Raw genomic sequence first — 16,495 nt, 5'->3', positions numbered from 1 at the left:
ATTAGAATGTTTTTTATAAAAATAAAAATAGTATTAAAATTTGTGTAAATGATTTTTGAGAATCATATTTTTTATTTTTTTTTTTATATTTAAAAATAATATATGACTTTTGAAATTTATATATATTTGTATATTGAAATAAATTATGATTTTTTATTATAATTTTATTATTATAAACAAATTATTAAAAATTAATTAATTATTAAATTAAGACAATATGTATAAATTTATAAATTCGTATATTCGAAATCTTATTTTATTTAATAGTATAATTGTAAAAATAACGAAATAGAATGTTTTTTAAATCACTATGAAATATTATTTTAAATATGTTTTTGAACATATGAATGATTATCGAGCGAGATAAATATAATGCATGGCATGCATATTCGTCTTAAATTTATGCTGCAGTAATCATATGCAAGTCATTTCATATTTTTTTACATAAGGTATCATATGCAAAAATAATTGTATTTAATTATTATTACTTTGTGTTTACATGATGTAATTAGATTAAAACCATTTAACCGTATCTAAATACGGTTATTCTGTATTGCAGATGTAGAACCAACGATCGATTCAAGCAATAGGTTATCAATAAAACATTTTCTTCAATATATGTCTATCGAACTTACAATCATATTACTTTCTATATTGTGACTACAATTTCTTTCATAGAGAAAATTTTTTTATTTATTTTTTGTTATATTTTCTGTTAAAAAAATTATTTTTTTAATATATAATTTTTAAGAAATGCTCATCTCATATCTTTGCTTTTTAACGAACTGCATTGATTATTTATAATTGAAATTCAATATAATTTCTTTTTTAAAATAAAGAGAACGAAATTAAACATTTATCTTATCAATATTAAAAATTTGCTTTAAAAAGAATTGCTTCTATTTGAAAAATTTCATTTAAAGTCATTATTGTTTTTCAAAATTTCAACATTAAAAAAGCAGAAAAAGAAATAAAAAAATAGAAAATAGGAATTAAAGTATGTTTTATCGTGTTGAATTATTCATCTTTTTGAGAAGTTGATGAGAAGTTTTATCAAATCTAATTCGAAATAATCTGCGATAGGAAAACCAATAATATTCTTCACTTACTAATCTCAAGGAAAGCAGCGTATGACTTCCACCTGTCATGGGGAAAGCATATGGTTATAAAGTTTTTCGAGTTGAACGGAACAACGCGCAGTGGTTCTCTCTCTTTCTCTCATTCTATTCGAGAGCTCAATACTACCTGTATTCTATGAAAAATACAGATTGTAAAAAAACAAATATAAATATATTTCAATTTTGGACAATTATCGAGTGACAATGCTTTGTATAGTTAGAAATTTATATTTCTGCTAGAAATGAATAACAAAATTAAATATAAAATAAAATGTACATGTTATTTTTTCAATATTTAAAATTAAAAAACTAATACTATAATAATTTCTAAAAATAATATCTTTTTAAGATTAAACATATTTTTTATAAATATTCATATTTCTCTTAGATTTATTTTAGATATCATAAAATATTAATATTTCTAAATAAAATATTCAAAAAAATAAGTATACATATTAAAAAATAAAAATCGTTTACATATATGAATAAACTTAATGCATAAAAAAGGAAATTTATGACTCGTAGGTATCAATTTACAGACGATCGATTAACCTCAGTGTATATTGTTGAACGCGTCGCGGTGAAACGCGCGCTCCTCCATATAACGTACTACTAACCATAGCAACGTTATTATCAACACAATTTCTACGAAGATACATTTTCGTAGAATTAAAAAAGGAGCAAACACCAACAAAACTGGAGAATTCTTCATTTTGTCTCCTTAACAAACTCTGTCATATTTCCATTTGATAGTACCAGAATTCACAATTTCCTCGCTGGAGTCACCGCCAGTATCGTCAGAGGAAAAGGTAAAATAGGGAGGGCGAGTCCCCTCTAGGCGCGTGCCTTGCCCCTTGATCCCCTCATCATACCTCGTGCGTGACCCCCACCCCTGTATACCACCCACTCACCTACCCCGACCCAGTAGCCCGTGGGCCACCCCACCTCGCCCCACCCCAACACCGACAGCGATTCGACCCCGCGCGCGCACCCGTCTCAAGCGTCGTGTTCGTTCGCAGTCCGTCAGTCTATCGGCAACCTGCGTACCAGTCGTGTCGCAGTGCTTACGTAACAATATATTATTATTATTCTTACTTGCCTGACCGGTGTGTTGTTCATTTATAAATCGCGGTCTACGTTTTTTCGTTCGTCCCTCGCCGAGTTATTCGTCTTTCCTGCTCGGTCTCTCTAATTGGTTAATCACCACACAATTGTATACATATACAAAATCAATCAACATAACATATATACATATCTTTCAATCTACTACATAAACGCAAAGGAATATAATACAAATACACATAAAGAACATACGACGAACGCACGCGCTGCGCTAGCGAAAAACGCGTTTTACGTCTAATGCGAATTGTCGTTACCTGCTTCTTGTCTGCATACATCGCCGCGCGGATACATCCGGATCCAGATCGTCGGTCAACGTTACCGTGCTCATCCATCTCCGTTCGCGTGATCGATTAATACGCGATTAATCAGTATCGTCTAAACGTGAATATAACGGAATACGTGAAGAGAGAGCGGATTATACCTCGCTGCTGCATGGGCTACTACTTGCCGGTAGATGAACAAGTGTCGTCGACGAACTACCACGGTAGAGCACGTTCTCTGGGTTTGGCCCTCCTCCACGGGCACGGTGTATCGATTGCTCTAAAATAGACGCGTGGGAACACCTGCAGGCTACATACACATTCTACCTACAACTCAGACCGTCTCGTTCTCTCTCTAGCCCTCTCTCTCTCTTACTTTCTCTCTGCATCGGTCTTTCCTGACGCCCTTGCAGCGCGTGACAGGTGCAACGAGAGTAACGGTAGCAGCACCGCGCTGTTATAGGGCTGGAGGTGGAGGAGGTAGTGACGGTGGAGGTGGAGGTGCAAGCGACGAAGAAGAAACATAATAGGAAGCGGAAGAAGCGAAACGACGAAAAAGAAGAGAGAGAGAGAGGGTAGAACGGAAGAAAGTAGAACCGACACACATACATACGTGCGCGCGCGCGTTTAGATACGGAAAGGAAAGGAGTAAAGGTGGAGAAGGAGGAAGGAGGCGAAACGCCTGGGTTTCTCGCGAGAAAAGGGTTATTTCCAGTGATACGTCCTGGAGGCGCCTGTCGTCTTCGCCGGTACAACCATAACGCCGCCCGCTTTAAAACGCCCGAGACGGGATACGGTGGACTCATCACCGCCACCCGCTCGAACCGCAGCCCCCGGAAACCCCGGACCATCCAGCAAACTCGCTTGCATCATGGACGCACCGCTCTCACAGAGTATGGACTCCGTCAACACGGTGGCCACCGGTGAAGACGAGGTACGTACACCAACTACACCGTATATTGTATCGTTAACGATGCGCCTGTGCATTACGCACGATTCTCTCTCTCTTCATATGTACTAAAGCCGCCGATCGCTTCCTCATTTCACCCTTCTCCCTTTCTCTTCATTGGTCGCGACAAGACCACGCGTGTAAATGCTTCTATACATTTGCATCGAGCATCCGACATACTTCCTTCCTTTCTTCCTTTCTTCCTTTCCATCAACTTACTTCGGTTACTTTCTGTCTCACTTCTACACTCGCCATATTGCTTATTTCTCTCGCGCCCTCTTTGTGTACTTCTCATTCCGTTTTTCTCTTTCTTTCTCATTTTCTTCCCTCTCCTTCTCTATCTCGCTTGCTCTTTCCAGCTCTTTCCTCTTCCGTCCATCGTATCCCTCCCTCTTCGTCCCTCTTTTCATAGTTTGCACGTCACGAGACGCGCAGGCGCATTATACGCGCAAACTTTGCGTGTGTTTCACGTTGTGCTGCTAGTGCACATACATATAGTTATATACATATAATGCGACTGAGTTCCGCGTAAGCATGTGTATAGAGAGCGGTAACGTTTGGAACGTGTATATGGTTAGAGAGAAGGCGGGAATTCGATCGTGCACCACAATACACAGTGTGTGCCGCAGGTGACTCGTTTCCATCGTCCGCTCGATCGGACGGTAGGATGGCTGGCTAGGCTGGTTAGCAGGCCGGCTTCCTTCCTCACAACCAAGCACCTGAGAGAGTGACGCGCCATGCCAGACCACGCTTGTTATTGATTTTTCCGCAACGCGAGAGCCGCGGAGAGCTAGCTATACGCTCTGTGTCACATCATATGCTGTTGGATTATGGTTTGTCACACGACATATGCATTATCAGAGGCTACTTACATACATAACTACGATCGCGCGAACCTAACTATTGGAATTATATGAATAACGTGTACACATATATTGAAAGTATTTCTGCGTGTTTTATTCAGTATAAATATTAAATTTAATGGAGTGCGAGATTGTGTTCACTTGTGATGTACCGATCGATCATATTCAAACAATTATTGCAAGCACCTGTCTCATGAACATTTCTCAATTCTTGATAAATTTTTACGAGATTTGTTGTTCTCTCTACTGCATTTTGGATTTTGTGTATAATTTTGTTTATTAAAGCTGTTCTTTGCTCAAATACACAATTTCAAATATATATTTAATATTTTTAAGTATTATCAATATTTGATAAACTTATGATACAATGTAAAATTTATACAAGATGTTAAAATAATACATATATCAGTATTTTTAATTAAATATCAGTAAGTTAATTTCTTTGTAAGGTATCTTTTACATTCTATTCCATTTTAATTGATTTTACATCGTTTTAACGTTCACGTGACTCTTTTACTTCAGAGGGACAAAATGGAGTCGCTACTGACAATAGGATTGGATCAAAGACGATTTATTATTCACTATACAGAATTTCTCTTACTACTACTATCATTGTCGAATAGAAAAAAACTTTACTTACTTTTCCGTACTTTTCTTTTTATCTGTGTGTTATATTCAAGTATTTTATACAGGATCGATCAAAAGAAAAAATTAAAAACATTGAAGAGAAAATTAAAAACATTCAAAAACTTTATTCGCGAATCAAATTACTGTTAATCTCGCGAAGGATGAGAGTTGCACAATTATGTGAAATATAGCGATACTTATTTTCGTCCAAGAACAACATTCACAGAATTATTCCTGGCAGTTTGTTTTCTCGTGTTTTCAACACGTTGTCTCTGATAAATCAATAATTTTTCCGTCGCTCATCTTTCGATATTCTTTGGATTCGGTCACGTTTCGTATCGGACGATCGAATGGATCGCGATTTCAACGCGGAGAAAATCACGATTTTCTCGCTTGACCGGCTTTGGATGATTTGTCATTTGGATCAGGAAGAGTGATCCATCGAATGGAAACGAGCAACTCGAGAGCAGGAAACTTGACAATCGTTTTGCTCGATTTCCTTTTATGATTCTTTTCCGCGTATGTTCTTCCGCATTGTTAGCAAACAGGAACATCAATGCTCAATTAAAGGATTATCGATGAAAATCGATTTGTTCGTTGAATCGTTAGCATTTGGGAACGTGAAAGTTAATGGATGTTGTTAATGATCGACATTATCGTTTGTAATTATAGCCTGTTAAAATATATTGATAATTTAACAGTATTTAATGATATTTTAATTCAATTTTTTTAATAACCTTCTTTGCCAGCATAACTTCGTTGATAATAAATAACGAATATCAAACGAAATACGAGATCAAAATGTTTTTATAAAAATTTATTTTGAAAAATAATTAATGAAGAAATTATAGTAAAATTAAATTTTGTAATGTATGAAATGAATTTATAATACATTTTGAGCGCAATTTCTGGATAAGAACAAAAATTATACAAATACGAAATTAAACTTTTGTATTAAATTGTAAAAGCAGATTCAGATTTATTTTATTATTTTATTGCTATAATAATATAGACATGATTAAATATCGTACAGATGCATTCTTTAGGATGAATGAAAAAATATACATTAATATTTTTTTCAATTTTGTCCTTGATTTTTAACTAACGATTATTAACGTATAATTGAAAATTCAAAGAATTAAAAAAAGAATTAACTTTATTTCAGTATCCCAACGATATCATTTTATGATAATAGCCATTCATACAATTACATTAAAAAATTCATAAAAAAATTCCATGTATCATGTATGAAATCTGAGTTTTTCAATTCTGTACTTTCCATCTGTATTTACCATCCATCTGTATCCACAACCAGTGGAATAAGATATCGCAAAAAAAACTTGATAATCGTTCATAAATCATCAAAAAAAACCCGTTAAAAAAAATCTCTTTTTCCCTTATATCAACTACGAGTAACATGATAAAATTCGAGTTCCTCAACTCGACAGTTCCGGCACTCAACCAACGGAATAAGCCGGTGAAGAGCGTATAATAAAAATTATATACTCTGAATCCCGGGATCCTCGGGTTCGTAATTAAAATTTAGCCAGTGATCTTGAGATAAAAAGCATGCACAGCTTTTTTTTTTTTTTTTCAGTTGAGAAGAGAGAAGTTGCGTGATTTTTACCCTCTGTTCGCCACTGTTGGTGGTTCCTCTTCGCGTTTGTCGCAATCGAGAAAAACCACGACGGGTAGGGGAAAAATTTAATTCTCGCTATGCAGTTGATAAAAAAGGTATTTGTTGCGTGATGAGGCCACGCTTGGATGTAACGAGGAAACGTTTTTACATTTCCCACGACCGTTTCGCAGCGAAAATTCAACAAAATGGCTACTATTTTTACGTCCGTTTCTTTCATTCGCTATAGAACGAAAAAAAAAAAAAACAATCGACGAATGCTTTTGAATTTACGTATCAACCCTGTTAATTATTAATAGATAATATATTTTTTTTTACATAGATACATTTTTCGCGAAAACCTATATTTAAATTTATTTAAAAAAATGTTCAAATTGTAATTATTCTTATTCTAAGCGTTTTATATGTTCCTTTTGTCGAGGTGACAAAAGGATGAATGAAAGTGCAGTGCACAGCAATAATTAGAGATTACCTCGATTTAATTGCGAGAGCAATGAAAAATCGATGAAAATGAAATATTCAGAATTTAATGAAAAAAAAAAAAAAATGCATCCATGAATGTAATCACGAATAAAAAATATATTATAAAAAAAATAATTAAAATATTCGTATACATTTCATTTGAATTTAACTTAAGATTCTAATATAGGTATTTGTTCTAAATTTTTCTTCACTTTATTGTATTTTTTCTTTGGTCATAGAAAGATCGAATTTTACGCGCTTTGAGATACGCTATTAGCTTGTTTAAGTTGGTTTTGTATATGTACCATAGGAAACTTTACAGCTTTTGTACAATCAAGTGAGGCTTGTTTAATCGTAACGAGATAAAGATACTTGCCTCGAACTTATTTACGAACATGGTTATATTTCGAGATTAATTTTTCGAAGAATGACATCTTATTCTTGTTAATATTATTTTAGAAATATCTATAGATTAATGTATTCTTTATTACTTGTTATTGCAGATTATAGGATATATATATCCTTATTTTCATAACATCAGATTTTTATACAGTCATAAAAAAGTATTATTAAAAGAAATAAAATTGTAAATTAATCAGTATATAAATACTACACTGTAAATTATACACTGTACATTTTATAACCGGTTTATATAAATACATCTCAATAAAAATCAGTATTGATTGCAAAAATTTAAAATCAATCAATTTTTCATTGGCCAATTAATGTTAATTATCAAGATAATTGTAATATTGCGAAACGTTAGCTTGATCTCTTGCACGTACTCACAATTTACTCTGCGTCATAAATTTTCATCTATCAAACTCGATCCATTCACCGTTCAAGAACAAAACTGCTAATTTTATCATTGATCCAAAACTATAATCAGCCCGTATTAATAGATCGTATTCGACGTTTAGAAATTATACATCTGATCAATTATCGAAACAAATTTGCCCGATATCATATTCCGAATCGAAGTGATAAATTACTTGAAGCGAATTAAACACCGGCTTAATACGAACATTCGATCACGTATGATAATTGGAAGGCGGAAGTGGCGATCTCCGGATATCAATTCGAGGATTTAAACCGCTTAACGAACCCTTGCACGGATCAATTTCAAAAATAAGTTTCCACGCGGTGGAACTTTGGTTCGCGGTCAATTAGCCTCGAACGAGCTCGTTGGAATTTTTAATGTTCTCCCCCGGAAGTCGGTGCGCGTCTGGGAAACACGTGGAACAAATTTTCGCGATGAAGCAAAAAAGAAACTGAAGTTCAAGAGTCAAGGTATTATTTTTAATACCGTTACCGTTCTGATGAATCTTTGCACACCACGAATGATTTTCCATCGAAAGTACGCATCGATTTGAAACAATGATGGAAATTTTGCAGTTGTCACATTGTGACAAGGGAATTAGGTTAGGGGAAGAATATTTAAAATATTAAATATTTCGATTTAAAATTAAAAGGAAAGTTTGATCATGAAGGATTCGTCGAAATAAAATTGTAATATACCTAGTAGTATTAATAATATATCTATAGTAGTATTTGAAAATTTTTGTATATTAGTTTTTATTGTATTTTTACTTTTCAGTAAAGATTTAATATTTTTTTATGTTACATAAGTCATACCTGTCGTTCCATATTTTATTGCAGATGTCTCGTAAAAAGGAATCATGATTTTTGTTGAAGACATTAGCATTTTCCATTTTTCTTTTTTTTTTTTTTTTTGCTTTGAATAGAAATTAAAAATTAAATTTTTTCTTTGTTTTTCATCTTGAATAGAGATAAAAAATTCTCTTGGTCATCTGATTCCCACAAAAATAACAGTGTTAGGAAAAAAAAAACAATTGTGAATTTTCGGTGGATTTTCAACCAGAATTTCGTTGTTTCGAAACGCAGAAAATTTTCATGTTAGGATTGCGTAATGCAAAAATCGATGGAATCACGAACCGTGGTCGATTGTATAACGATCGGAAACGCTTTCCAGGTTTTCTACGCTCTGATTCATTTTTTTTATAACAGTCTGGATGCGTTAGAGATCTACTCTTTGGAAAATGTGGCGAGCGCAATGAAAGAATTAATTTTCTAGTTCGACGAGGACGATATAAAATGGAAATTAATTTTGTAACGCTTCTTGCCTTTTCGTTAGTATGTTCACGCTCGATAATCAATTTATAAACGGGATGGTTGCATTTTTATTTTTGTCAGAATATATAGAAATATCTGTTGATTTTTTTATTTGAACGAAATAAAAAATTATATATATTCAAAATAATTTTATCCGCAACTTTGTATTTATATACGTGTACGAATTATTTTTATAAATTCGCTAAATTGCGTTTTTCAGCTTTCAACATACTTCATATATATTTTAAGTAATTAAATTTTTAATCATATTTACATTAATATCAATTAAATCTATCGCAAAATTACACAAATTTCATATAACGAAACTATAGAGTACTATAATATATTAAATTCAATTTTCAATTCTACATGGAATTTCAATGCTTAATGTGGAATGTATACAACAAAATGATTCTAAAAAGTAAAAAGTAATTCCATTGTGTATACATATGTACGTATATGAATACAAAGTTTCAGACATTTATGCTGTAATCAATCAAATAAGCATGACGCTTGAAAACAATAGGTACGAGTCATTTTGTGTTCGTAACCCTACCCACTGGAGGGTTACTATTTCCTCTGCACATTCGTTCTTCGATTATACGAAACTTTCAAAAGCACTGACTATTTCATTAGAGAAGCAAACTTCATCATTTTCCAACGCAAATTTCATTTCAAAGTTCATTCACGAGATCAAGAAATTTCATTAAATCGCATAAAATCACAAAAAAGTAAAATTTTTCATTTTATGAAAACGACATTAACCTAAGATTTCGGATCGTTTCGTCATAGAACTAATTAATTGTATAAAATACTAAATATATTAAATATCGTATAAATATATTTCAAATAACTTTTGTATAACATAGAGATGCGATTTTAAATAAATTATAGGTTAGATTAATTTTCAATACATATTTCGTATATATTAACTCCACGTTTCCGACCGAGTGAAAACATAATTTCAATCGAAGCATCCGCCATGTTTTCGCGAGAACGACGCGACTAGCACCAGATTTATCCGTGCGTGCGAATACGAATTTCGGTTAATTTACACGCATTAACGTTTACCTTCGAAATGTCCAAACCTCGGTTGCAAGTTGTTGCGCACGTGTGTACGTGTAAATTAACGCACGCGTAGGACTGGACCGCGACGAATCTAGGGATAAAGGAGTAAGAGAGAAAGAGAGAGAGAGGGAGGACATGCGTATGAAACATGCGCCAACGCAAGATGAAAAGAGTCAAAGTGACAGAGAGAGAAAGATGGAGATACATAGAATCGGTGAGAGGTTAGTTCTCTTTATGCACGCACCTGCACACATCAATGAAAGTTAACGCATAATGTGATACCGTGTTGAACCTACGGCTAAGAGGATAATGCCGTTATACCTCGTACTCGATAGCTATTTGCCCAGTGAATTCGAAATATCTTTGTCGATTTTTTCACGGGCCGATGGAACTTTCACGGAGTCTCGCACTCACCGTAGAAACGGCACTTGCGCATAAATCCTGATGATTATGGTGTCTTCGTGTGAGGGTATACGTCTTAGGTCTCTCTCTTCTGTAGTCTCTATATAGACATATAGACATTGCATGTATCCGTGCGTTTCTCTCTCATCGCCTACTAATCTTGATTTAAATTATCGAAAATTTAATTCCCTATTCGAAAATATTTTATCTAAACGTAGAATAACGATTCTTGAAATGATATTTGAAATGTTTCTCCTATAAATTTTACTTATCACTTTGGTTTTGAATGCAGTCTCGTGCAATATATTGGATAAAGCTGCACTCTCTGGGGAAAATTTGGTTTCGCTCGAGTATCGAGGTTAGAAGAAGGCCAAATACACGGAGAATCTTGGTTCTGCTTGGAACGTACGCGTTGGATTATTTCATGGGTCGTTCAGATAGGAAATTGTGAGGGCGAAGGTTGCCCGGTTTGATTCGATTTCGAGGGATTTGTAGAGGAGAATTTTATTTTCTTAGGATTAGCTTCGTTCCTCGATCGTTGAACGTGTTGACTGGAAGACAAGACAATTTTCGATACGTGGGAAGGAAGTTTAAATATCTATCTTTATGTAATATTAAAGTATAATAGACCTTTTAAGATTTTGTAAAAAGGAGACATTTCGTAAAAAGAAGTTGTGCACTTTCCAAAGATTCTTTTCTATTTTGATTATATATATATATTTTACATACTTATATTTTGAATCTGAAATAATTATAGAATTAGAAGAAATTAATCTAGAAATTAAATCCAAGAAACCAATAATTACAAATTATTAATTATTAAATTACTTTCCACCATAACCTCAAAATCCGAATATCGAGTCATCAGAAACATCGATAAGATCGGGTCGGAAAAAAGGAAAATCGTCACTTCACTCGAAGTTTACTATTTCCTCGGAAAAAACGTTGCAATTGGAGAAGCATGCAAAGAATTACGTTCTAGCGGCGCGAGGCGAGCGTATGTTCGAATGACTGAGATAAAATAGCTACGTAACGTGTTTTCCTGGAAGTGAAGCTTTGGAAGAATTTCTTTTGTAGGAAGAAACGCTTGTTCGTGAAACACAGCGAGTCGAGAGATACATATACATGCATACCTGCAATTGGAACAGACGAAAGAGAAGGTAAAGAAAAGGAGTAGGGTCGTTTTTCGGTGTGATCCGTGTGATAAAGTAAGGGGATTGTAGTGAAGTTATGTCGGCAATAAAATTCACCCGGTTGTCTTAAACCGCACGGGAGAATTTTTCCAAGCGGTAACACGTAAGCGGTTTACGCAAGAAGGTCCTAGTAGCTCTCGTGTAATCGTCGTTATTATATAAGACTCTTTTATTGTAGCATCATGTTGCAAAGTACATATGCGGTTTTCGCACGCGTACATCATTCCACGTTCGTCGAGATTATGACGAAGATATATATATATATTTTTTCGTAAGAATTTAATTGCGCATTCGCCGAGACGTAAGTACTTTTCGAGTAATATTGTTCGATAGATTTCACGAGATAACCCGGAACGTTCTATTTGCGTTTGAGATACAATGGTTGAATAGGTAATTCGCCCGATGTCTGGAATACAATGGTACGACGATCCGAAACGCGTTTCGAATATAGCGGAGAAAATTAATTGGTTCGCAGTAGCCCGCGAGAACCACTTTGTTTGCAAGTAATGGTCGTAGAACGTTCAAGAAAGATTGCATTAAAGTCCAAGTTTAAATACACACTTTATATACCCTCGAAAGCATCTTCATCATCTAATATTCATCAAAGATTTGAGTGTTTGAGTTTTTTTTAAAAAAAAAAAAAAAGAACCCGATTATTCGTAATATATTATTTATAACGTTACTTAAGAATTTTTATCTCTTGGCGCAAAAAATTATATTCGCTTGCAGTTGCTTTTGAAGAAATTGAAGAATTGTACAATTTTCTTACAACTCGTTTTAACGAATATCATTTATATTACCTACTGCATACCCATTGCGCGCCATAACTTCGCACAAAGGTTCTTTTTTTTTAAACGCCGCGAGTAGAAGCGAAAATTCATTACAATATCGATGAACCGCTCTCGACGTGACTTCAATTCATTAAAACGTACTTATGTACGATATAGGTATGGCTCCTGTTGGCCCGCAAACGCAAACACACGTGGGCTATTTCGGTAATTGTCAATATTTAAAAGGTCAGATCTCTGCGGTCCGTTGCTGAATATCGAAAATAATAAGCCATTCGGCTGGAATTCAGGTTTCTGTTCCCCATGGATGGATAAAGGATGATCCGTGTCGAGCTTCTTGAATGACGAAACTCAATTAAACTTGTCGGCCGCGAAATAACATTCCCCGGAATGGGATTTATCGCGAACACGAAAAACAGATGGGCTAACGGTAGCTTTGAGCTTTGTCTCTGAACTTTAAAAAGCACTACGATCGAGAACGATGCGGATCGGTCGAACGTGGCAATCCAACGCTGCCAATCACGGTTTCAATTTGGACTGCAAATTTTTTTCCAGCCGTTCCTATTTCTTGTATCGGTTTCTCCTCTGGCAAGGGTCGGTCAACAGATCGGGTTCTACTTTCTAAATCTAACGCGGATAGATAACTCGTCCAGCAACTTTCCGACAAAACGTTGAAAACGTTGTCCAAACGTTTTATTATTACACAGGTGTAATCTGATTGATATCGATCATTTGTCAAATGTGATTTTTCTTTTGTCACGTAAATTAATTTGCTTAAAGGCAAACATATCTTGTTCTCATTATGTTTTGTTGTAAATATAATTAGAGAAAATATTATTGACTTGAAATTCTTTTTTCGTTGAGTATACAGTGTTAACATATTAGAACAATTACTCGCCAAAATGACGAATTTCATATTTTTTGTTTTACGATTATCGAGAACATGAAAATATTTTTTGACAAAATTAATATCATAATTTATTGAGATTTATTTTCACGATAATTATCACTTTAATTGTATTCGTTCGTATGGAAAATAAATATTTAAATATTATAGATTTAGTAATTTTAGTGTTAAGCAATGCTAGGAACAATGTGATTTTCTATGAAATCAGTGTACTTCGTTTATTAATAGTGGTCAAGTTCAGTTTTGAATACAATTTATCTTTATGTTCATCTAATATAAATCGCATTAATCTTCGTATTCGTCAATCTATGAAATATGTCTGACCATAATCGGTATTATTTCACTTTGCTTTCTTTCTATCGATGTAGTCGGCAATTTCATTATATTCACACGTTTCATCGAATCGATGAATCATTCCAAATAATTCTCTAATTATAATACTTATATATATCTATACTTTATATTTATCCATTAAATATCCATTAAAAATTAAATTTATTTTCAAATTTTTTTACACTTTATAATGTTTTAAAAATTATTAACAATCTCAAGAATAAATATAAAAATCACTTAGTTTATCGTAAAAATATTTATTTAAACTCTCATCGAAATTGGATAAATCGATAGCTCGTTTTCGTGATCAACTAATATCAGTTCGTTCTATTCGAAACAAGCAGCGCCCTCACGTTTCGACGGCATACTTTACCAATCGATTCTCACTATAAAGACAAATTAAAATCGAGAAAAGTTCACAGGACAAGCTTCGAGTAGCAGTGGTGTATAATCGAGATTTACAATTGCATTTGAACTTAGAAAGAGAAGTCGTTATACGTAGAAGAATAATCCTCTTTCCTTGACCGTTCTTCTTTCCGATAATTGGATTTGCTCGTTCGTACATTTCAGCGCGTAAGGAACCGCGTTAAGTCGACTTTGTTGGGAAGCTAGTATCAAAGGTATCTTCACGAGCAACGTGGTCGATGGTTAGCGAAACTTGAGTGCGATCGATTCTCGAAGTCACCACACAATCACCCAGGAAACGACAAAAGCACAAAGTTCTTTAAAATATTAATGATTCGCGATGCATTATAGAAAATTCGATCGATATTCGCGATATTATGTACACAAACACAATGAAAATTGTATGAAAATTTAAATTGATATAGTTATAATCGAGAAAAAATTAAATAGCGTTTAGTATTAATTCTTTTAACCATAGAAATATAAAAATTACGATTTCTTAAATATTTAAATTGCCTTGTATAACGATCACAATGGAATTCTTTAATTGATTATTATTAGTGATGTAAAATAAAACAGATCGAATATCCTTGAGTGGGTTCTTATTGATCAGGAATCTATTTTACCGTAATTATTTTATTCTTATCAATCTCGAGTCAACGATTCTAATTAAGGAATAAAATTGAAATCAAGATCAAATTATCCGTTTTAAAATTTTATTCGATAAATCTTAAAAATGTTACGACTATAATTCAATCAATATTTCAACAACAATATTTTCTATTAAATTTTCTTATAGTTATAGAAGTTTATGGCACACAAGGTTTTTTATCGTACAATAAAATATTATTATTTAATCATAGGTATCGAGTATATTGTTTCCCTCGGGAAGTGTGAAAAATTCTCCCTACGAGAAAGTATTTTCTCCTGTTGAACAAAGAGGTCACGACAATTTGTTGCGGAACAATGAGGATCTCGCAGGCTTCGTTTAACCGATACAAAAAAGAAGGTTAATCGTTTTATACGGCAATTATCGATAAGTACTGGTGTTTTTATTATATATTATAGATAAATTCTGGCTCTTGTCAGGATTTAAACCATCTCATAATTATTATCGAAATGTATCGTATTATGAAAATATTATTTCCATGTTATTTCTAACCCGCAAGTTTCCGATCATCTTTATATTATTTCTGTGGACGATTAGATCGACATGCGCTCCTCCTCGCGTCGAAACTACAAATTAGGATTTATAATCCTATAATATTCGATTGCTAATCCGGCAAAACTGCTCGTAAATCTCGACAGTATACAAAATTGGACACAACATTGGTTAGTGATTTATTAGTCAGTTGATAACTACTTCATTACATGTCGGAGAGATCAGCGTCAAAAATTCTAATTATTTGTTCATCGCTTTAATGCAATGGATTTAATCAATGGCTTTTTTTTCGTATCAATGCATGGTTCAGACCGTTTTTACCCATGGAGGGAATGAGGTAAATGCAAAACATTTTAATTAGTTTAATTAAATTAATAATAAAAAGGAATTAAATTGATAGAATTAATTAAATTAATAGAATTAACAAATACGTTAATTGAATATTAAATGGAAATTTAATATTGAATTTTAAAATGGTGTAAGTGTTTTGAATATGTTTTATCAAATTTTAGTGATCAAGTTTCGTTTATAAATCTTTTTTTTTTTGTTTAAAATTCACATAGATAGAATGATATAAAATCGATTGGTGCATATTTGCAAATTTATTTCATGCATAAAAAAATATACTATACTATGCCAACTAGATATTTGGTTATACATTATTTAAATTTACTATTTTTCATGGATAAAAAAGTTTCAAAATATTCTAAAATATATGAAAATTTTATAACCCAGAGTGTGCTTGATCCATAGTGCATATCATATTCCAGTATGATGGATAGTAAAGATATGTATAAAATGGATCCTGGATTTTCGCTAGCTTGGAATAGCTCAAAAATATCAGCATGTAATGTTAGTCGACCAATTTCTAATGATCGCTATAAATTCAATTTTATATATTTTCGTTGTAACTATGATCGTGAGGTTAGGAATTTTTTTATTCAAACAATTTCTTGATATCGGTAAAAACAATCGCGACAGTGAGGTGTGTACATATATACAAGGTTTGTAGCGACGATCGATATATTCAGTTGCAAGCGGTTGCGGTAGGTTAGTTGTTTCCTTAC

General features: G+C 33.3%; 1 protein-coding gene across 11 annotated transcripts in view; it reads left to right on the top strand.

Moving 5' to 3' along the window:
- The first annotated feature begins 2,116 nt into the window (after positions 1 to 2,116).
- Positions 2,117 to 16,495, top strand: part of LOC107999277 (protein couch potato) — a 159,538-nt gene continuing 145,159 nt past the window's right edge. For 10 of the 11 annotated variants that reach the window (XR_009830591.1, XM_062077302.1, XM_062077301.1 and 7 more), the window contains exon 1: positions 2,117 to 3,434. Coding sequence is in view for 10 of the 11 variants with exons in the window: in XM_062077302.1 (XP_061933286.1) it covers positions 3,372 to 3,434 (63 nt within the window). In the remaining variant the exon portion in view is untranslated. Of the gene's footprint in view, positions 3,435 to 15,533; positions 15,766 to 16,495 lie in introns of those variants that run through there. The other variant, XM_062077299.1, reaches the window with a different exon arrangement.

The sequence above is a fragment of the Apis cerana genome, linkage group LG7, assembly GCF_029169275.1.
Source record: "Apis cerana isolate GH-2021 linkage group LG7, AcerK_1.0, whole genome shotgun sequence".
NCBI classification, from domain to species: domain Eukaryota; kingdom Metazoa; phylum Arthropoda; class Insecta; order Hymenoptera; family Apidae; genus Apis; species Apis cerana.
This window is presented reverse-complemented; position numbering and strand designations above follow the sequence as displayed.